Here is a 22,759-nt window from a genome sequence, read left to right as displayed (position 1 = left end):
AATCAAGTTAACAAGCAAATATATAAAACGTTACTGTGCCTTTAAGAGAAACAAATTTTGTCAAAATTTGAAAAACAGTGAAAAAAAGGCAGTAAAACAAACGAAATTTTTACAGTACATGTAATAAGGTAACAGAGCATTGCACCCACTTGCAAATGGATGATTAACCCCTTAATGCAAAAAACAGATAAAAAAAAAATAAAAAAAAAATGACATAGACGTTTTTAAAAACAGACACAACAAACTGCCACAGCCAACAGTGGGAAGCTTCAGTTAACTGTTTCTATGCAAAATTTAAGCCAGCCATGTGGAAAAAACTTAGGCCCCAATAAGTTTTATCACCAAACATATGTTAAAAAACGATTAAACATGCCAGCAAACGTTTTAAAACACATTTTTACAAGAGTATGTATCTCTATTAATAAGCCTGATACCAGTCGCTATTGCTGCATTTAAGGCTTTACTTACATTACTTCGGTATCAGCAGTATTTTCTTAGTGAATTCCATTCCTAGAAAAATATTTTACTGCACATACCTTATCTGCAGGAAAACCTGCACGCCATTCCCCCTCTGAAGTACCTCACTCCTCAGAATGTGTGAGAACAGCAAATGGATCTTAGTTACGTCTGCTAAGATCATAGAATAAACTAAGATCAAGAATAAACTAAGTAGAAAGCACCACAGACTCTCACGACCTCCTATCTATGTTGAGGCTTGCAAGAGAATGACTGAATATGGCAGTTAGGGGAGGAGCTATATAGCAGCTTTGCTGTGGGTGGACTCTTGCAGCTTCCTGTTGGGAAGGAGAATATATTCCATAAGTAATGGATGATCCGTGGACTGGATACACTTAACAAGAGAAATAAGTGTAAAGTTTTAGGGGCCGATTTACCAAGTGGTCAACCAGCTCCAATGCTTCTAATTTCGTGCAAGTCTTCAGGCTCTCCGGAATCAGGAATTAAGAAGCAGCAGTCTTAAGACCGCTGGTCCTTAACTCGTCTGCCTGCTCTGATCCTGCGGACATCAATCTGCTAGATTGTGTACAATCACCCCTGTTAGCGGCCAATTGGCCGAGACTTTGCAGGAGGCGGCAATGCACAAGCAGTTCACCAGAACTGCTTGTGCAATGTTAAATGCCGACAGCTAGGGATGGGTGAATGTGTTTATATTCAAATTTGAATGTTTTAACGAAATTTATTGTAGAAATTCAATTTACATAATAAAATGTTGAGAACGAATATTTTTAAAAATTCTATTATCAAATGTTATTTACAGTTTTCGATTGTCACTTTCGAATTCGAAAGTGACATTCGAATTCGAATGCCACATTCGAATTCGAATAATACATTTATAAAACACAGTTGTAGACTAGAAATACTATTTTGTCGCATTAAAATTAGAATATTACATTTATTAAACACAGTTGTAGACTAGAAATACTATTTCGAATTTGAATGTGATATTCAAATTTTAATGTAGCATTTGTATTCAAATATTACATTTATTAAACACAGTTGTTGACTAGAAACACTATTTATTAAACACTAGTTGACTAGCTAAACATTCTTTTATTCTACGAATATTTTCGAATGTTATTGAAAAATTTGAAACTGAAAATTCAAAAATAGAATGTTAGAATGTTATATAAACATTCAAAATTTGATTTGAATGAACAAATGTATCAAAATTCTTTTTAAATTTTGAATTTTTAGAAACATTCGCACATCCCTACTGACAGCTTATGCTGATGGCACTCAGCGATGTCTGCCAGACATTGATAAATCTGCACCTTAGTGTCTATAAAACAATACGATCTGCCATGTTGTAACTTAGGTTACCTTCTCTGCTGTAGCCAATTAGAGACAGTTATAAATAGGTCACTAGAGTGTGCAGCCAATGGCTGCATGGAATATAACAGTTTTCTGCACTTCCATTTTTTTAATAGTAACTGAAAAGCTTACAATTTCAGAATGGAATTACAGCAAAAGGAGACAAAATAAATAATGAAAGTATATTGCAAAGTTTTTTTTTTATATATACGATTTATCATTTTATATTACCATCTCAAAGTGTTTAATGCCCTTTTAAGTTACAACATGGGAGCATCCATCACTTTCTATACACTTAAACTTTATACTTTAAACTTCAATATGTAAATAACTAATATATTTAAAGTATATATTTCTATATTATTATCAGGCTAATATTTGCTTTAATAAAAAACATTACTTGACCCTATTCCTTCACAACTTCTTCCCTCTCTCTCTGCTTCACTAACCCCTACCCTAACTCATCTCTTTAATTTCTCACGGCTGTCACATTTCCTAATACATTAAAGCATGCATGAATCATACCAATCCTAAAAAGCCCTCGCCTGACCCATCCACCCCTTCTAACTATCGACCGGTCTCCTTACTTCCCTTTGCTTCAAAATTATTGGAACGACTGGTCTATAATTGGCTAACTCAAATTTCTCACAACTAACTCCTTACTTGATCCCCTACTATCTGTTTCCCGCCCTAAACACTTAACAGAAACCGCTCTTACTAAAGTAACAAATGACCTGTTAACAGCTAAAGCAAAAGGCCACTACTCCTTACTAATTCTTCTTGACCTGTCCGCTGCCTTTGACACAGATGACCATCCTCTTCTAAAAATACTACATTCATTTGGCTTCCAAAAAACACAGCCCTCTCCTGGTTTGCCTCGTATCTCTCAAAACACTAGTTTTCAGTTTCCTTTAACAACATATCTTGTGATCCTATGCCTCTCTCAGTTGGAGTACCACAAGGCTCTGTCTTGGGTCCCTTGCTTTTCTCTCTCTATATATCCTCTCTTGGAAAACTTATAGCCTCCTTTAGATTCCAGTACCACTTATAAGATGATAATACCCAAATCTATCTTTCCTCTCCTGATATCTCTCCATTTTTACTCAACCAGATTTCCAACTGCCTCTCTGCAATTTCCTCTTGGATGTCTACACACTACCTCCAACTCAATCTGTCCGAAACCGAGCTGCTTCTTATTCCCCCCTCTTTGAGACATCCAACATCTGTCATTTCTCTGACGGTTGGAGAGTCTATTCTCAACACCTCACCCCAGGTCCACTGTCTTGGGGTTACACTTGACTAAGAACTCACATTCAACACACATATATAATCACTTACCAAATCCTGCCGTTCACACCTATGCAACATTTCCAGAATTCATCCCTTCCTTATTCAAAAACTACAAAAATACTTATTAATTTCCTCATTTTGTCACGCATTGTTTATTGCAATCTACTTCTAAATGGCTTTCCAAAACACCGCCTCTCCTCCCTCCAATCTATTATGAATGCTTCCGCTAGACTCATCCACCTAAGTCACCGATCTACATCAACTGCTCCACTCTGCCAGTCTCTACACTGACTCGCCATACACTCCAGAATACAATTTAAAGTATAAACCCTAACTTACAAAGCACTCAACACTCCCATTTATATTTCCTCTCTCATCGTGAAATATTCCCCATCCCGTCCTCTTCGATCAACCTCTGACCTACGTCTCTCCACTCCTGTTATCTCTACGTCCCACTCCCATTTCCAAGACTTCTCACGTGCTCCTCCTGTCCTCTGGAACTCTCTACCCCGCTCCATAAGAATATCTCCAACATTGTATAGCTTAAGACGCTCCTTGAAAACTCACCTATTCAGAGAGGCTTACCATCTCTCCTCCATCTCTCATCCTAACCAAACTAATACATTAACTGCCTGACTCACTGCTGCAACTACAACCGATGTGACAAGCTACCCCAACCTTATGTCTCTGCACCCTAAACCTGTAGACTGTGAGCTCTCCGGAGCAGGGCCCTCTTCCTCCTGTACTAGATTTATGTAGTTTTCTTATGTTTTGTATTTTATCACAAATCCTTTTAATTGTATAACCCTATCATTGTACCCAGCGCTACTGAATTTGGCGGCGCTATTCAAATAAATGATAAAAAATAATAATTATTATTATTTTATCAACCATTCAATTAGTGGCTAATGTCCATTTAATGTGTCAGAAACACAGAACACCAGCTGCCTTCTCACAAACCAGTCACTTAAAGTTTTATGCAGAAGTCACAATGCAGCATCATGGGTAGTTGATCTGCAGAAGTTGGTTGTGACAGACCCAAAAAGGCCTATCTATCAAGCTCGTACGGAGCTTGAGGCCCCGTGTTTCTGGCAAGCCTGCAGGCTCGCCAGAAACACCAGTTATGAAGCAGCGGTCTAAAGACTGCTGCTTCATAACCCTGTCCGCCTGCTCTGATGAGGCGGACAGGAATCGCCAGAATTTAACCCGATCGAGTATGATCGGGTTTATTGACACCCTCTGCTGGGGGCCGATTGGCCGCGAATCTGCAGGGGGTGGCGTTGCACCAGCAGCTCACAAGAGCTGCTGGTGCAATGCTGAATACGGAGAGCATATTGCTCTCCACATTCAGCGATGTCTGTCGGACCTGATCCGCATTGTCGTATGAGGTTCGACAGACATTTCATAAATAGGCCTCGACGTGTGGATGCAAAATAACTGCAATGTTGCCAAAAAGTATTTTAAAAATTCATATTAAAACTCTAAAAAAAGTGGCACGATTGTGACAAATCAAAACATGCACTTTGTTTTTATATGCACACTTTTTGAGGCTCCAGTTACTACTGAGCATGCTCAAAATTGCACATTTAAATATGTATATGCATTTTGTGATTGGCTGATGGCTGTCACATGATATAGGTGGAGGGAAATTTGGATTAAAGGGACATGAAAACCTAAAATTATATTTTATGATTCAGAAAAAAACATGCATTTTTAAACAACTTTCCAATTTACTTCTATTATAATTTTTTACTTCATTCTCTTGGTACCCCTTTTTGAAGAAGCAGCAATGCATTACTGGGAGATAGCTTAGCAAATCGGTAAGTCAATGACAATATGACAATAGACATATGTGCAGCCACCAATCAGCAGCTAGCTCCTAGCCCCTGAGTTTACCTAGGTATACTTTTCAACAAAGGATGTAAAGAGAACTAACGGCTAGATTATGAGTTTTGCGTTATGAGGTGTGCGGTGTTAACTTGCACATTATTCTCACCGCTCACTTCCCTACAGCGCTGGTATTACAGGTTTTCAGAAACCCGGCGTTAAAAGACAAGAAGTGAGCGTAGAGCAAAATTGAGCTCCATACCGCACTTCAATACCAGCGCTGCTTAAGTCAGCGGTGAGCTGGTTGTACGTGCTCGTGCACAATTTCCCCATAGACATCAATGGGGAGATTCGGCTGAAAAAGTCTAACACCTGCAATAAAGCAGCGTAAAGCTCAGTAATGCAGCCCCTTTGATTCCTATGGGGAAACAAAATTTATGTTTACACCTAAAACCCTAACATGAACCCCGAGTCTAAACACCCCTAATCTTACACTTATTAACCCCTAATCTGCCGCTCCAGATACCGCCGCCACTATAATGAACATATTAACCCCTTAACCGCTGCACTCCCGCATCACAAACACTAGTTAAATATTATTAACCCCTAATCTGCCGCCCCTAACATCGCCGCCACCTACCTACATTTATTAACCCATAATCTGCCGCCCTCAACGTCGCAGCCACTATACTAAAGTTATTAACCCCTAAACCTAAGTCTAACCCTAACACCCACTAACTTAAATATAATTAAAATAAATCTAAAAAAAAACTACTATTAATAACTAATTCCTATTTAAAGGGACAGTCAACACTTGCGGTAACATTATGCGATATTGAAAAATAAAAAATGAAGATCGGCATGCAGCATAGCCCTTTTGCCTTGCCTACTTGCTTCTTGTACTAATCACCGTCGATAACTTATCTAATACCAGGTAAATATGGCAGCTGAACTCCCCCCACCGTTACGTAGCTACCTTCTTCTTCAAATGATCAGCAAATCAGAATCTAATCCTCGGTCAGAAATTGCAAGGTAACTAAAAAAAACCTAAGCTCCCCATTGCCCTGAAAAGGGCATTTGGATGGGCATTGCCCTTAAAAGGGCATTTAGCTCTATTGCTGCCCAAACCCTAATCTAAAACTTAAACCCACCCAATAAACTCTTAAAAAAACATAACACTAACCCCCGAAGATCCACTTACAGTTTTGAAGACCAGACATCCATCCTCAACGAAGCCAGGAGAAGTCCTCAACGAAGCCGGGAGAAGTCTTCATCCAAGCCGGGAGAAGTGGTCCTCCAGACGGGCATCTTCTATCTTCATGCATCTGACGCGGAGCGGGTCCATCTTCAAGACATCCGGCGTGGAGCATCCTTTTCTTACGATGACTCCCGACGAATGAAGGTTCCTTTAAGTGATGTCATCCAAGATGGCGTCCCATAGATTCCGATTGGCTGATAGAATTCTATCAGCCAATCGGAATTAAGGTTGATCCAATCAGCCAATAGGATTGAGCTCGCATTCTGTTGGCTAATTGGAACAGCCAGTAGAATGCAAGCTCAATCCTATTGGCTGATTGGATCAGCCAATAGGATTTAAGTTCAATCCTATTGACTGATTGCATCAGACAATAGGATTTTTTTAACCTTAATTCTGATTGGCTGATTGAATTCTATCAGCCAATTGGAATCTAAGGGACGCCATCTTGGATGATGTCACTTAAAGGAACCTTCATTTATCGGGAGTCGTCATAAGAAGAGGATGCTCCGCGCCAGATGTCTTGAAGATTGACCCACTCCGCGCCGGATGGATGAAGATAGAAGATGCCGTCTGGATGAAGACTTCTGCCTGTCTGGAGGACCACTTCTCCCGGCTTGGATGGGCTGTACCGCTCACTTTTTGGCCTCCCAGAAAAAGCTTGTAATATCGGCGCTATGGAAGTCCCATTAAAAAAGACTTTACGCAAATTGCTAAGTTAATTTGCGTTAAGGCCAAAAAAGTGTGCAGTGCCCCTAAACCTGCAAGACTCGTAATACCAGCGGTAGCCTTAACGCTGCTTTTTCACTCATACCGCAAAACTCGTAATCTAGCCGACAGAGAGGAACTAAAATGATGAATACGGTCTCTTTTGGACCTTGAGAATAAGTATGGTAAACAAAGAGCTAGCGTTACAATATATACGTGTACATAGTGAGTGATAGTATATGATAGGGGTAATATAACACAGATAATAAGGAATGGAACCTAATTTTTATATACTGGTTAGGATTCCCTACATTACTCAGCAGGTCACTCTTGGACTCAAGTGGTCTAATGATCAATGGCGAGGGAAATTAGCATTTGTAATGGCCACTCTTGGACCTTAGTACTAGTGTGAGAAAATTAGTGACTGATATTATATGAGCATATAAATTGGCATATATAGAGAAAGTCTTATGTAAATAAATAACGTAATAATTGTAAAATGTAAGACAAGGACCTTGACATACTTTGGAGTATAAACATTCTAATACATGGCAAGTGGTTTGAATGTTAATGACTGAGTTGGCTCTAGACCATGCTAAGAGGAGTTCTTTAACAGCTAATTCTCATTGTATTGCCACAGCTAGTCTCAGCTGGTCTTAAAGGTAATATCGACTGGTCATGTTTTTTAACATCATAGCCCCTTCATAATATAATTAGCTATCTTAAAGGAACATTAAAGGTCCTGTCACCCATGAAATTATGAAATAAACAATGGCTAGGCATGTCCATGCTGCCCTAGCCGCAGACAGCTAGACAACCACTATATATATTTTATATGAATAGAGATGACAGCAGATGACTAAGTATACTAATCTGTTATTGTCAAGATGGCAAGTTAGAGCATAGTCTCAATATCTGAAGGGGAGCATAAATGTTTAACATTTTAGCTATACTATTTTAAATAGGGACTATCATTTCCAAGAGTGCTGTTATATAAATAAAGACTAACTTGTGTGTTTCTGCATTAATTTGAGCATTGCCTTTTCTAAGTAACAAAGGGCTCTCCCCCATTAGGTAAGTGCAATAGCGAAAAATGGTGTAACATAATCTGTCTCAACTCAGCTAAAGTTATATATTGTACAAAAGCTTTCTGGATGAAAAGTTAAACAACATGAGTGATGTAAATGAAAATGCTTAAAATTCTGCTCATGTGTATACAGGGACTACAGCGTTTTATCAGCAGTGAATCTGGAAAATGAAGACTTAGACGATTCCCAACTTAGTCTGGTATAGCATGGGTAATGTGCAGCTTCTCTTGTGGATTAAAGTAGGTAGAAGGGTACCGGGTCTAGTTCCATCTGCACCAAGACCTGTGTGACGCTGACAAGTATCTAGTAAGCACTCCTTCTTCCACCTTGGTATCTCTTTGCATAAATACTGTACCCGGAGAAACCAGGAGTCCACCCGTAGTTAGTCTCTAGTATGGAACAGCGAAGATGTGTCATCCCTTGCCATTGAGAGATAGGGACGTTCGTCTTGCAGCCAAAGTTTAACTGAGTCCCATATAGTTCCGTCAGAGCTCCACCGAGCCCACCCACTATGAAACAACCATCAGATGAGGTAATAATATGATTGTGAAAATAGCAGGGGTTAATTTTGATTAATGTCCCGGGAATGCAATGCGGAAGGTTCAGTGGGATAATCTCCTTCGTGAGCGCACTAGTTGGATTCTCACTGGCTGGTGTTAAGTTGTAATCACTGGATGTTCCAGAGTAAATCAGCCCGATGGAGTCCGGGACCTTCTCCTTATGGAGTCCGGGACCTTCTCGATGTGAGCACCGCAGTAGTAATTTTTCTTCTTGAGTAGTGTAGCCATCAGAGACAAGTGCTGATTAAAGCTTTCAGTCATCTGACGGTTAAAGCTTCATTCGTTAGTCATGGTCACATAGAATATACAATAGTCCTGCTTTTACCCAGCAGTCTGAGGGGGGGGGTGTATGGATCAATGATATAGGCCGCCACCTAAGATCATACGGCCCGGTCCAGTCCACAAGAGGAGGAATGTGAAAAAGGATTATATAGACTTAATCTAGATACTTTCAAGGATCGAGATATATTGCTTGTATGTATTAATAAAGTATTTTCGTGATTTTTGGCAGAGTTTCAGGAATCCTCTTGAAGCATCTGATTTTTCAGCCTGTCATGGCCGCTGCATGGACACGCCTCCAGTATTGTCTTTTTAATGTGTGTTTGTCAGTTTTTCAATTATGCTGTATTTAGTGGTCCTTTAAGCACAATAGTTCTGAATTATATCTGACATTAGAATGTTTATGTTGTTTGTGGAATCTGTGGATACAAGAAGCAGGTGATAAAAAGTATTTGCAAACAGTAAGCAGCTCTGGATTTCTTAATTTGTGTTTTATCCCAATTATAAAAATTTCCCGTCTAGTGACAACACTGTATCACAAGAAGATTTTATTAAGATTTAAGAAGGATGAAAAATAACAAAGTACATGATAATTTAACCTTAAAGGGATGTGAAACCCTGGATAGTGCTTGCTGATTGGTGGCTACATCTATTAGCCACCAATAAGCAAGCGTTACCTAGGTGCTGAACCAAAAATGGGCCACCTCCTAAGCTTACATTCCTGCTTGTTAAATAAAGATACCAAGAGAACAAAGAAAAAATTATAATAGGAGTAAATTATTAAGTTGCCTAAAATTGCATGCTCTATCTGAATCATGAAAGAAAATATTTGGGTTTCATATACCTTTAATTCTGCCTTATAAGCATTGAATAAAAAATATAAAATATTTGAATTAATAATTTCTCTGAATAACCACTACATTTTTTTTGTCCCTGTATTTCTATTAGAACTTTTATGAAAAACCTGCCTTTGACTACCCTGTGAACCAACTGAGTGTCTGGCTAATGTTGGCTAACGAAGGAATGACCAAAAATGAAAGTTTCTGCTCTGTTACTCCCTCGGCTATGATTTTTGGAAAGTCTGATGGTGATCGCTTTGCCGTGACCAGAGATCTCACCTTAAAACCTGGATATGTCCTTCAGTTCAAGGTATGCAGCGGAACAATGTACAACATTGTTAACTATCTTTGTTGTATACTCTCTCAAATTATCAAAGTTTAATTTATACATCCATGTCCTTTTAATGTGTAAGACTAACCAATATAGCCATATACACAATGTACTTCTTGCTAATAAAATAATATAATATACTTCAGAAGATTGATGCCAATGCCTTTACACACTTGTTATTAATATGTGTATCATAAATTTGTAAGTTACTTTTTTAATGTCGTGCTTGCATTATAGTTAGATATTTATCATAAATTCTGCCATTGAAAACGCAACAAAATACAACGCTAAAATTTGCTTTATTGGGTTTGACAAGCTGTTGTCTCTAAACCCTGATCAAATTTTCATTGAGTTTATAATGAATTCCCATTTGTGGATTTCCGGGGGTAGACAGCAATGTAATTTTAATGAGCTAGCCACCACTACATGGTCTTTACATAATTGGTGAATACAGATGATGAATAATTTACAAGAGGAATTATTAAAGAGATCAGATGTTTACAGGGAAGCCTTCAAAGATAATTTCCACAGTTCCAAAAATAGGACAGCTAGCTGAATAAGAGGAATGATATTCTGTAATGAATAGTATAGTGTAGAATGATTTTTGTATAGAAGAAAAAAAATCTGACTTAGCTCGTCATACATACATAAATAGATCTATGCCATCATAAAGAATCTGATTTCATAACACACTCTATTTTGTTTTCAGTACAATTTTCTAGTTTGATTATTGGAATATAATATGTCATATATATGGATGGACAAATAGATAGGTTGATGGTAGATAGATAGATTTAACAAGAAAAAGTAGAAAACAAATAGAATCAGTAACAATTTGACTGAATTAAAAAATAAGTAATGTGCCAATCGAAGTATTGAAATGTAGCAGAGATCATACTGTAATGTAATCCAATAATTGTGCCATACCCATGGAACAGTGCCTTTAACCTTCAGTAGGGTTAAAGGGACAGTCTAGTCAAAACTAAACTTTTATGATTCAGATAGGGGCATGCAATTTTAATCAACTTTCCAATTTACTTTTATCATCAAATTTGCATTGTTCCCTTGGTATTTATTGTTACACTCTGGAACTCTCGCTCTGTTTGCAACAAGCTCACTTCTATACATGACCTCTTCATCTCCCGCTCCCTCAACCTTCTGACCCTAACAGAAACCTGGCTCTCTCCCCTAGACACAGCATCTACTGCTGCTCTGTCACATGGGGGTCTCCACTTCAGCCACACTCCTAGGTCTGGTAATAGACAAGGAGGTGGTGTAGGTATTTTACTTTCCTCTCGTTGCACCTTTTAACAAATACATCCCATCTCTTCCCTCACATTTCCCTCATTCAAAACCCACATAATTTGCTTATTCTCCCCTCTCTCTGTACGTGTTGCAGTCATATACCGACCCCTGGCTCCTCAACTCAATTTCTAGATCACTTGGCTGCCTGGCTACCTTATTTCCCCTACCCTCATTCTTGGCGACTTTAACATCCCTCTTGACAATCCCACTGCCTCATCTGCAAAACAACTTCTGCAACTCACTTCCTCTTTCGGTTTCTCACAATGGACTGATTTTCCCACTCACAAAGACGGTCACTCTCTTGACCTGATCTTTAACTATCGATGCACTCTCTCAAACTTCACAAACTCCCCCTTTCCTCTTTCTGACCACCATCTCCTTACTTGCAACATATCATCCCTCCCTACAACTCTCCCTCCTTCTACTCCTCACACCAAACTTCACAGAAGCATTATGTCATTAGATCAGCAACAGCTTGTTAATTCCCTCAAAGCTCTCCTCTCATCCTTCTCCTCCTTTTCCTGCCCTGAACATCTATCTGCCACTATAATTCCACCCTTATATCCGTCCTTGACAATCTCGCCCCTCTTACCATAGCTCGGAAATCACACACTCATCCTCAGCCCTGGCATACTCCGCTGACACGGTACCTACGCAGATGTTCCCGTACTGCTGAGCGGCACTAGAGAAAACCTCAGAGTTCAGCTAATTTTCTTCATTACATATTTATCTTGAACTCCTACTATTCTGCCCTTAATCTCCATAAGCAACACTACTTCTCTACTCTTATCTCTAATCTTTCTTCAAACCCAAAACGTCTGTTCTCCACTTTTAATACTCTCCTCCGCCCTCCCCCACCTCCTAATACAACTTCTCTGTCAGCTCAAGACTTTTCCAGCCACTTCAATAACAAAATCGACTCCATCAGAAATGAAATCAGCTCTCAACATAATTCCATTCTGTCCCCCCTCAAATGCTCTCACTCAATCACAACCCACATAACCTTAAACTTAGCTCATTCTCCCCTGTTACTGAGGAAGAAGTTTCAGCACTTATACTGCGCTCTCACCTCACTACCTGTCCCCTTGACCCTATCCCCTCACAGCTACACCCCTCCCTCTCTGCTATCCTTACCCCTATACTAACACACATTTTCAACATCTCCCTCAGCACTGGTATATTTCCCTCATCGCTGAAACATGCACTGGTCACACCTATCCTCAAAAAACCTTCACTTGATCCTACCTCCCCATCCAACTTCCGCCCTATTTCCCTCCTCCCTCTTGCCTCAAAGCTTCTCGAAAAACTAGTATATGCACGCCTATCCCATTTCCTTGCGTTAAACTCCCTTCTTGACCCACTGCAATCTGGATTTCGTCCCCATCACTCCACAGAGACAGCTACTGTTAAGGTTACCAATGACCTACTTACAGCAAAATCAAAAGGCCACTTCTCTCTGCTTTCCTCCTTGATCTGTCCACAGCCTTTGACACTGTTGACCATTGGATCAGCCAATCGGATTGAACTTCAATCTGATTGGCTGATTGCATCAGCCAATCAGATTTTTCCTACCTTAATTCCGATTGGCTGATAGAATCCTATCAGCCAATCGGAATTCGAGGGACGCCATCTTGGATGACGTCATTTAAAGGACCAGCCATTCGTCGGGTAGTCGTCGTGCAGGAAGGATGTTCCGCGCCGGAGGTCTTGAAGATGGAGCTGCTCCTCGTCGAATGGATGAAGATAGAAAATGCCGCTTGGATGAAGATGTCTGCCGGTCCGGATGTCCTCTTCTGCCCGGATAGGATGAAGACTTCTGCCGGTCTGGATGTCCTCTTCGGCCCCATCGGATGAAGACTTCGGCCCGGCTGGGTGAAGACGACTCAAGGTAGGGAGATCTTCAGGGGGGTAGTGTTAGGTTTATTTAAGGGGGGTTTGGGTGGGTTAGAGTAGGGGTATGTGGGTGGTGGGTTTTAATGTTGGGGGGGTTGTATTTTTTTTACAGGCAAAAGAGCTGATTACTTTGGGGCATGCCCCGCAAAAAGCCCTTTTAAGAGCTGGTAAAAGAGCTGATTACTTTGTAATGTAGAATAGGGTAGGGACTTTTATTATTATTTTTTATTTATTTTATTAGGGGGCTTAGATTAGGTGTAATTAGTTTAAAATTCTTGTAATATTTTTTTATTTTCTGTAATTTAGTGTTTGTTTGTTTGTTTTGTAATTTAGTTTAGTTTATTTAATTGTATTTAATTGTAGGTATTGGTAGCTAATTTATTTAATTAATTTAATGATAGTGTAGTGTTAGGTTTAATTGTAACTTAGGTTAGGATTTATTTTACAGGTAATTTTGTATTTCTTTTAGCTAGGTAGTTATTAAATAGTTAATAACTATGTAATAACTATTGTACCTAGTTAAAATAAATACAAAGTTGCCTGTAAAATAAATATAAATCCTAAGATAGCTACAATGTAATTATTAATTACATTGTAGCTATCTTAGGGTTTATTTTACAGGTAAGTATTTAGTTTTAAATTGGAATAATTTATTTAATGATAGTGTAGTGTTAGATGTAATTGTAACTTAGGTTAGTTTTTATTTTACAGGTAATTTTGTATTTATTTTAACTAGGTAGCTATTAAATAGTTATTAACTATTTAATAGCTATTGTACCTAGTTAAAATAAATACAAACTTGCCTGTAAAATAAAAATAAATCCTAAAATAGCTACAATGTAATTATTAGTTATATTGTAGCTATATTAGGGTTTATTTTATAGGTAAGTATTTAGTTTTAAATAGGATTAATTTAGTTAATAAGAGTAATATTATTTAGATTTATTTAATTAATATTTAAGTTAGGGGGGTGTTAGGGTTAGTGTTAGACTTAGGTTTAGGGGTTAATAATTTTATTGTAGGGGGGGCAGGATAGGGGTTAATAAATCTATTATAGGTGGTGGCGGTATAGGGGGGGCAGGATAGGGGTTAATAGGTATTATGTAGGTGGCGGCGGGGTCCGGGAGCGGCGGTTTAGGGGTTAACATATTTATTATAGTTGTGGCGGGGTCCGGGAGCGGCGGTTTAGGGGTTCACATATTTATTATAGTTGCGGCGGGGTCTGGGAGCGGCGGTTTAGGGGTTAATAAGTTTATTTAGTTGCGGCAGTGTAGGGGGGGCAGATTAGGGGTGTCTAGACTCGGGGTACATGTTAGGGTGTTAGGTGCAGACGTTTCCCATAGGAATCAATGGGATATCGGGCAGCAGCGAACATGAGCTTTCGCTATGGTCAGACTCCCATTGATTCCTGGAGGCAGCGGATTGAAATCCAGATACGCTGGCCCGGAATAGTGGTGAGCGTACCTGCTATTAGTTTGCTAACTACCAAAAGTAGTCTGATTGTGCCGAACTTGCGTTCAGAACATCTGGAGTGACGTAAGCATCGATCTGTGTCGGACTGAGTCCGGCAGGTCGAAGCTTACATCACTATATTCTACTTTTGCCGGGCAGTAGGGCTTGATAACTAAGGCGAATCAGCCTCGCCACAAATACGCTGCGGAATTCCAGTGTATTTGTGGTTGACGGCTTGATAACTAGAGGCCCTTGTCTCCAGATACTCTCCCTCCCGTCCCCTTCGCTCTGCTCATGACCTCCTACTCTCCTCCTCTCTGGTTACCTCATCGCACTCCCGTATACAGACTGGCTCCCATCTTGTGGAACTCTCTGCCACGCTCTACAAGACTCTCCCCTAGTTTAAAAGCTTCAAGTGCTCCCTAAAGACTCTACTGTTCAGGGATGCATACAACCTATGCTAACCTTACTTTATACCAGTTCCACTCCTCCATTGCTATCCCCTGAAACCCCTTAGCATGTAAGCCTAAGAGTCCAGCTGTTTGTAGATCACCTTGTTAAGAGCTGACTACAACAGTGCAACTCTTGGCAGGGCCCTCTACCCATTTGATCCCTATAATTGTTTTGTTGTACTCCCCCTTTGTTTATAGCGCTGGGGAATCTGTTGGCACTCTACAAATAACTGATGATAATAATAATAATAATAATAATAATAATACAAGCTAATCTTAGGTAGCTTCAAACTAATTTTTGGAAATTGTTAAAAACCGCCTCTTATCTCAGTATATTTTGACAGTTTTTCACAGTTGTGCTAGTTCATGGGTACCATATAGATAACATTGTGCTCAGTCCCGTAGAGTTATTTGAGAGTCAGCACTGATTGGCTAAAATGCAAATCTATCTAAAGAACTGAAATAAGGGGGCAGTCTGCAGAGTCTTAGATACAAGGTAATCACAAAGGTAAAAATTATATTAATATAACTGTGTTGGGTATGCAAAACTGGGGAATGGGTAATAAAGGGATTTTCTATCTTTTTAAACAATAAAAATTCTGGAGTAAACTGTCCCTTTAAAGATGTCTAAATGTTGCAGGCTCCAATAATATTGTTTTAATTATAATTTATTGTTGTCTTTAATAAACCCATGCATTAATTCCAAGTCCGCACAATTCCAGAAGTGTTAAGAAAAAAGCTGTTAGCATCATCAACACATTTCACATTAACACATTCCCTGTGCAGCATCTCAGGGGCAAGTGCTATCTCACGACCTAAATAAAGATATGCTTAATACACTTTAGTAAATCATCAGCATTTACCATATTTAGAATTTAAAATATGTACACGTTAACAATGATGCAATATGTGTAATTATTTTCTGCCTGTTTTGGGGGTCAGCAACTTATGTGCTGAATCACACTAGGAACAAAACAAGTCACAAGATTAGGATGGCTGCTGGTATTTCCTGTTATTAGAATATTTTTACTGGAAAAATAATGATAATATATTAAACTGTTTGACATATCAGTACTTGTTTGTATCATATTTGTAAATGGGCAGAGCATTTATCACCCAGAGGATTGCTCACAAATTAATTTACTATTGGTTTGTTGTTTTAAATGGACACTTATAAACACACTCAACTGTCACTCAGCAATGTGCATAGCCGAACTGTCCTTAGCAACTGTGCTTTCAAAGTCTATGCCAGGGCTTGACAAAGCCAGCAGCCAGGGAGACACTGGCTCCTAGAATTTTACCCCTAGCTCCTAACTTTTTGGGTTTTACAGCTTTATACGCTCAATTACTGACCTTGGTTTAGCAACCTCATCCTTATAGTTGATACCGTGGCCAAAATCTCTGTTGAGGAAAGTATAATTCCGTAACTGCTCAGAGAATATGTTCCTTCACGGTCTGTGTGCACTCCAGGATTAGCGTGTGTTCCAAGCCGCACTTTCGTGCTGATGTCTGTTTCAGTCAGGCATTAAGCAAACTGCAGGCGATGCTACTGGGGCTCTCCAATATACCAATACAAAGAAGGGATTCAAATTTACATCCACTTGAATAAAGTGCTACGGAAGCCCAGAGAGGCCATGCATTTTTATTATTTTTTCACTTGTTTTGTTGACAAAACAGATTTAAAAAATAAATAAAAATGCATGCGCTGGGCTTCCGTATTGACGTATAAACAACTTGTTATGTCGGCAAAACAAGTTAAAAAAAATAAAAATGCATGGCCTCTCTGGGCTTCCGTTAGGAGCAGTCCACAAAAATGTGTTTCTTGCCTATACTGCATTTCATCAGAGCTCTTCAAATAAAATGGTAGTTTTCATTTTTATGGACTCATTCAAACTGACTATGCAGCACCACTTATAAGTTTTAAATAGACATAAAGGCCTCTATTTATCAAGCCGTCAACCGCAAATACGCTGGAATTCCGCAGCGTAATTGTGGAGAGCTTAATTCGCCTTGTTTAATAAAGGCTACAGACCGGCAAAAGTAGAAATTTGTGACGTAACATACGATCCGCCGGTCTCAGTCCAACACAGACCGATGCTTACGTCACTACAGATGTTCCGAATACAAATTCGGCACTATCTGACTACTTTTGCTAGTTATCAAATAACTACCAGGTACGCTCGCAGCTATTCCGGCCCAGCGTACCTGGTTTTCAATCCGCCGGCCTGGAGGCGGCGGATGCCATAGGAATCAATGGGAGTCTGTTCGCTGCTGCCCGATATCCCATTGATTCCTATGGGAGAATAAAAGTTATTTTTACACCTAACACCCTAACATGTACCCCGAGTCTAAACACCCCTAATCTGCCGCCCGCTACACCGCCGTTATTAACCCATATCCCACCGCTCCCGGACCCCACCGCAACTAAATAAACGTATTAACCCCTATCCCGCCGCTCCCGGACCCTGCCGCAACTAAATAAACTTATTAACCCCTAAACCGCCGTTCCCGGAGCCCACCGCCATCTACATTATACTTATTAACCTCTAATCTGCCACCCCCTATACTGCCGCCACCTACATAAAGTTATTAACCCCTATCCTGCCGCTCCCGGAGCCCACCGCAACTGAATAAATGTATTAACCCCTAAACCGCCAGCCCCCACATCGCCATAAACTAAATTAACCTATTAATCCCTAAACCTAACAACTCATTAACTTTATATTAAATATTAACTCATTCCTATCTTAGAATAAATTTAAACTTACCTTTCAAATTAAATTAAACTATATTAAACTATTAGTTAACCTACCCTAACTGTTATAATAAAATTACATTAAACTATATTAAATTACTAATTAATCTAACCTAACCATTATAATATAATTACATTAAACTATATTAAATTACTAATTAATCTAACCTATTATAATAAAATTACATTAAACTATATTAAATTACTAATTAATCTAACCTATTATAATAAAATTACATTAAACTATATTAAACTATTAATTAACATACCCTAACTATTATAATAAAATTACATTAAACTATATTAAATTAATTAATCTAACCTAACTTTTATACTAAAATAACATAAAACTACAAATTAAATTAACTATATTATATATTTAAACACCTAACCCTACTCAAATAATTTAATTCTACACTAAAAAATGTACAAAGTTCAAAAAAACTAACTAAGTTACAAAAAATAACAAACACTAAGTTACACAAAAAAATAAATACTAAGTTACAAAAAATAAAAAAGAAATTATCAAAGCTTCAAACTAATTACACCTAATCTAAGGGCCCTATGAAAATAAAAAAGCCCCCTAAAAATAAAAAAAAACCTAACCTACAATAAACTACACATAGCCCTTAAAAAGGGCCTTTTGCGGGGCATTGCCCCAAAGAAATCAGCTCTTTTACCTTTAAAAACATACAAACAACCCCCCCCAATAGTAAAACCCACACAACCAACCCCCCCAAATAAAAAGTAATCTAAAAAACCTAAGCTCCCCATTGCCCTGAAAAGGGCATTTGGATGGGCATTGCCCTTAAAAGCGCATTTAGCTCTTTTGCAGGCCCAAGTCCTAATCTAAAACTAAAACCCACCCAATACACCCTTAAAAAAATCCTAACACTAACCCCATGAAGATTCACTTACCAGGAGACGTCTTCATCCAAGCCGGGCGAAGTGGACCTCCAGACGGGAAGAAGTCTTCATCCAAGCCGGGCAGAAGTGGTCCTCCAGACGGGCAGAAGTCTTCATCCAGACGGCATCTTCTATCTTCATCTTTCCGGCGCGGAGCGGGTCCATCTTCAAGACATCTGACGCGGAGCATCCTCTTCCAACGACGTCTTCTTGCTGAATGAATATCACTTTAAGTGACGTCATCCAAGATGGCGTCCCTTCGATTCCGATTGGCTGGTAGAATGCTATCAGCCAATCAGAATTAAGGTAGAAAAAATCATATTGGCTGATGCAATCAGCCAATAGGATTGAACTTCAATCCTATTGGCTGATCCAATCAGCCGATAGGATTGAGCTTGCATTCTATTGGCTGATTTGAACAGCCAATAGAATGCCAGCTCAATCCTATTGGCTGATTGCTTCAGCCAATAGAATTTTTTCTACCTTAATTCCGATTGGCTGATAGAATTCTATCAGCCAATCGGAATCGAAGGGACGCCATCTTGGATGACGTCACTTAAAGTGATATTCATTCAGCAAGAAGACATCGTTGGAAGAGGATGCTCCGCGTCGGATGTCTTGAAGATGGACCCACTCCTCGCCGGAAGGATGAAGATAGAAGATGCCGTCTGGATGAAGACTTCTGCCCGTCTGGAGGACCACTTCTGCCCTTCTGGAGGACCACTTCTGCTGGATTCGTTGAGGACATCTTGCTGCTTGGATGAAGACGTCTCCCGGTAAGTGAATCTTCATGGGGTTAGTGTTAGGATTTTTTTAAGGGTGTATTGGGTGGGTTTATTTTTTAGGTTAGGGCTTTGGGCCTGCAAAAGAGCTAACTGCCCTTTTAAGGGCAATGCCCATCCAAATGCCCTTTTCAGGGCAATGGGGAGCTTAGTTTTTTTTAGATAGTAATTTATTTGGGGGGTTGGTTGTGTGGGTGATGAGTTTTACTGTTGGGGGGGTTGTTTGTATTTTTTTTCCAGGTAAAAGCTGATTACTTTGGGGCAATGCCCTTTTAAGGGCTATTGATAGTTTAGTTTAGGCTAGGGTTTTTTTTTATTTTGGGGGGGCTTTTTTTATTTTGATAGGGCTATTAGATTAGGTGTAATTAGTTTAAATATCTGTAATTTGTTTTTTATTTTCTGTAATTTAGTGTGTTTTTTTTTGTACTTTAGCTAATTTAATTTAATTTATTTAATTGTTGTTAATTTAGTTAATTGTAGTGTAAGGTTAGGTGTTATTGTAACTTAGGTTAGGTTTTCTTTTACAGGTACTTTTGTATTTATTTTAACTAGGTAGTTATTAAATAGTTAATAACTATTTAGTAACTATTCTACCTAGTTAAAATAAATACAAACTTGCCTGTGAAATAAAAATAAACCCTAAACTAGATACAATGTAACTATTAGTTATATTGTAGCTATCTTAGGGTTTATTTTAAATGTAAGTATTTAGTTTTAAATAGGAATAATTTAGTTAATAATATTAATTTTTATTTAGATTTATTTAAATAATATTTAGGTTAGGGGGTGTTAGGTTTAGACTTAGGTTTAGGGGTTAATACATTTAGAATAGTGGCGGCGACGTTGGGGGTGGCAGATTAGGGGTTAATAAATGTAATGTAGGTGGCGGCGGTGTAGGGGGCGGCAGATTAGGGGTTAATAACATAATGTAGGTGGTGGTGGGCTCCGGGAGTGGAGGTTTAGGGGTTAATAAATTTATTTTGTTGCGGCGGGGTCCGGGAGCGGCGATTTAGGGGTTAATAAGTTTATTTCGCTGTGGTGGGGTCCGGGAGCGGCAGTTTAGGGGTTAATAACTTTATGCGAGTTGTGGTGGGCTCTGGGAGCGGCAGTTTAGGGGTAAAACAGTATAGTATAGTGGCGGTGTTTAGTGACAGTATACCAATAAAGCTGGGAAAAAGCTGAAGAGCAGCGAGATCGATGACTGTTAGTTAACAACAGTCCGCTGCTCATCGCCCCGTACTTGGTGCGCGGCTTTTTGACAGCTTTTTTGGTAACTTTGGAGAGCGTATTCAGGTCTGCAGCAGCGATGTTAGGCGATCTTAGGCGAGCGTATTGGTGCCGTCGAATGCAAGTAAGTTGACGGCTTGATAAACAGAGGCCAAAGTATTAAATAAATGTTAGACATGATTTTGTATTCAAAGCAAAGATACACCAGAGAATAATGTGTGGATGTACTTTTTTTTTAATTATATTCGCTTTTGTAATATTGAAGAAATAAAAGTAAAGTTTACGGGTAGATTTAACAAGCAGCGGATGCTGCTTTTTATGCTCGAATTTTCTGGCTCACCGGAAACGTAAGTTAAGAAGCAGCTCCTTAACTTGTCCACCACCTTTTAGGTGGCGGACTGCAATCATCCCAATCCGATGACTTTCGACCCCTGCTAGCGGCTGACTGGCCACGAATAGGCAGGGGGCGGCATTGCACAAACATTTCACAAGAAATGCTTGTGAAATCCCAGCAGAGTATGATGTTGGCACTTAGCTTTGATGGGCAGACATGATTCGCTACAGCGAATCATGTCCGCCCGGCACTTAGTAAATCTACCCCTTAGTCTTCTAGTATGTAATGGAAGCATGTGGTAACCTAGGTTATTTTATCTTATGTTCTCTGTGCTTACACATTACATATAACTAAACATTTTAAATTACAGTCTCAAAGTGTTTATTGTCCCTTTGAATACAATACATATTTTGGATAATACTTCTTTATGAAATTAATATTTTTCCTGATTAAGATGGTGGAAATTATAATATATATATATATATATATATATATACACATGCACACATTTAAAATGTTAAGGGCAAAATTACGAGTGGCGCACTGTTTCACAGTGAACGATATCTGGTTTATCGCGGCTGTTTGCGCACATTAGAAGGAACACTCATATTACAAGTTAAAAGTAAATGTGAACCAACTCTAGAATGATAACCCCGACCTCAGAGCTCTGGTTAACTGTTACGCAAAATAAACAAGTGTCACAAAACACATAAAAAATACATTGAAAAGTACACATAACACAATAAAAATGACTAGCAATTACTATAAGGGCTCAAAGATATGAGGTCTTACGTGTTAAAAAAAGGCTGCAAAGGGCTTTAACATAGAGATACATACTCATATGTATTTATGTATTTATATGTGTATACATGTAGTTACAGACATATATGCACATATAAACACATAAATACATGTGTGTATATATACATGAAAACATGTTAAAACACATTTATGCAATATTCATTTTTAATAAAGTATTATACTGTATATTTATTGTAAAGATTTCACATTTCAATGTTCTGCACATAGCAGAAAATGTTCTATGTATTTTAAATAGATATTCCTATATATATATATGTACCTATATATAATCATCTATATATATATCGGTATAGCTATACAGTATATTGTCATCAAAGTGAATTCAGCAAAGGACTAAAGAAAGAGTACATTACATCTTTCTATGTTTGACAAATGAGAAAAAACTAAAACTGAACCTTTATTAAAACATGAAATAAAAAAGTGGCGTTCCTGCTACTTTTTTCTATTTTTAATTTTCAAATGTAACTCTATTCTACAACCTTAGAATGAGGGATATTTAAGAGGGGAATATATTTAATCTTATAGAATCGATCAGAGGAATCCTATTAAATATAAATCATTTAAGTCAATAGAAAGCCTATATAGGCTTATGGCTTTATTACTATTATTCAAAGAAATATTTGAATCTATCTAGTATTATTAATATTGACCACCTGATGTATTAAACATATTGGTCCTCATTCATAGAGATTACATTTGTCATTTTAAGCTTTACTATTTTTTTTATTTAATGTTTTAATAAAGGTTAAGTTTTATTTTTTTCCTAACCCCACAAGCACTTTATGAACATAAATATATATTATGGGGCCGATTTATCATGTGTC

General features: G+C 38.5%; 1 protein-coding gene across 1 annotated transcript in view; it reads left to right on the top strand.

Moving 5' to 3' along the window:
- Window positions 1-22,759, top strand: part of RELN (reelin) — a 957,839-nt gene that overhangs the window by 743,321 nt on the left and 191,759 nt on the right. Inside the window, 1 exon segment of the mRNA XM_053716545.1 lies at window positions 9,786-9,986. Coding sequence (XP_053572520.1) covers window positions 9,786-9,986 — 201 coding nt within the window.

This window comes from Bombina bombina, chromosome 6 (genome assembly GCF_027579735.1).
Source record: "Bombina bombina isolate aBomBom1 chromosome 6, aBomBom1.pri, whole genome shotgun sequence".
Lineage (NCBI taxonomy): Eukaryota > Metazoa > Chordata > Amphibia > Anura > Bombinatoridae > Bombina > Bombina bombina.
Note: the sequence above shows the minus strand (reverse complement) of the source record. Positions and strands in the feature narration are given on the sequence as shown.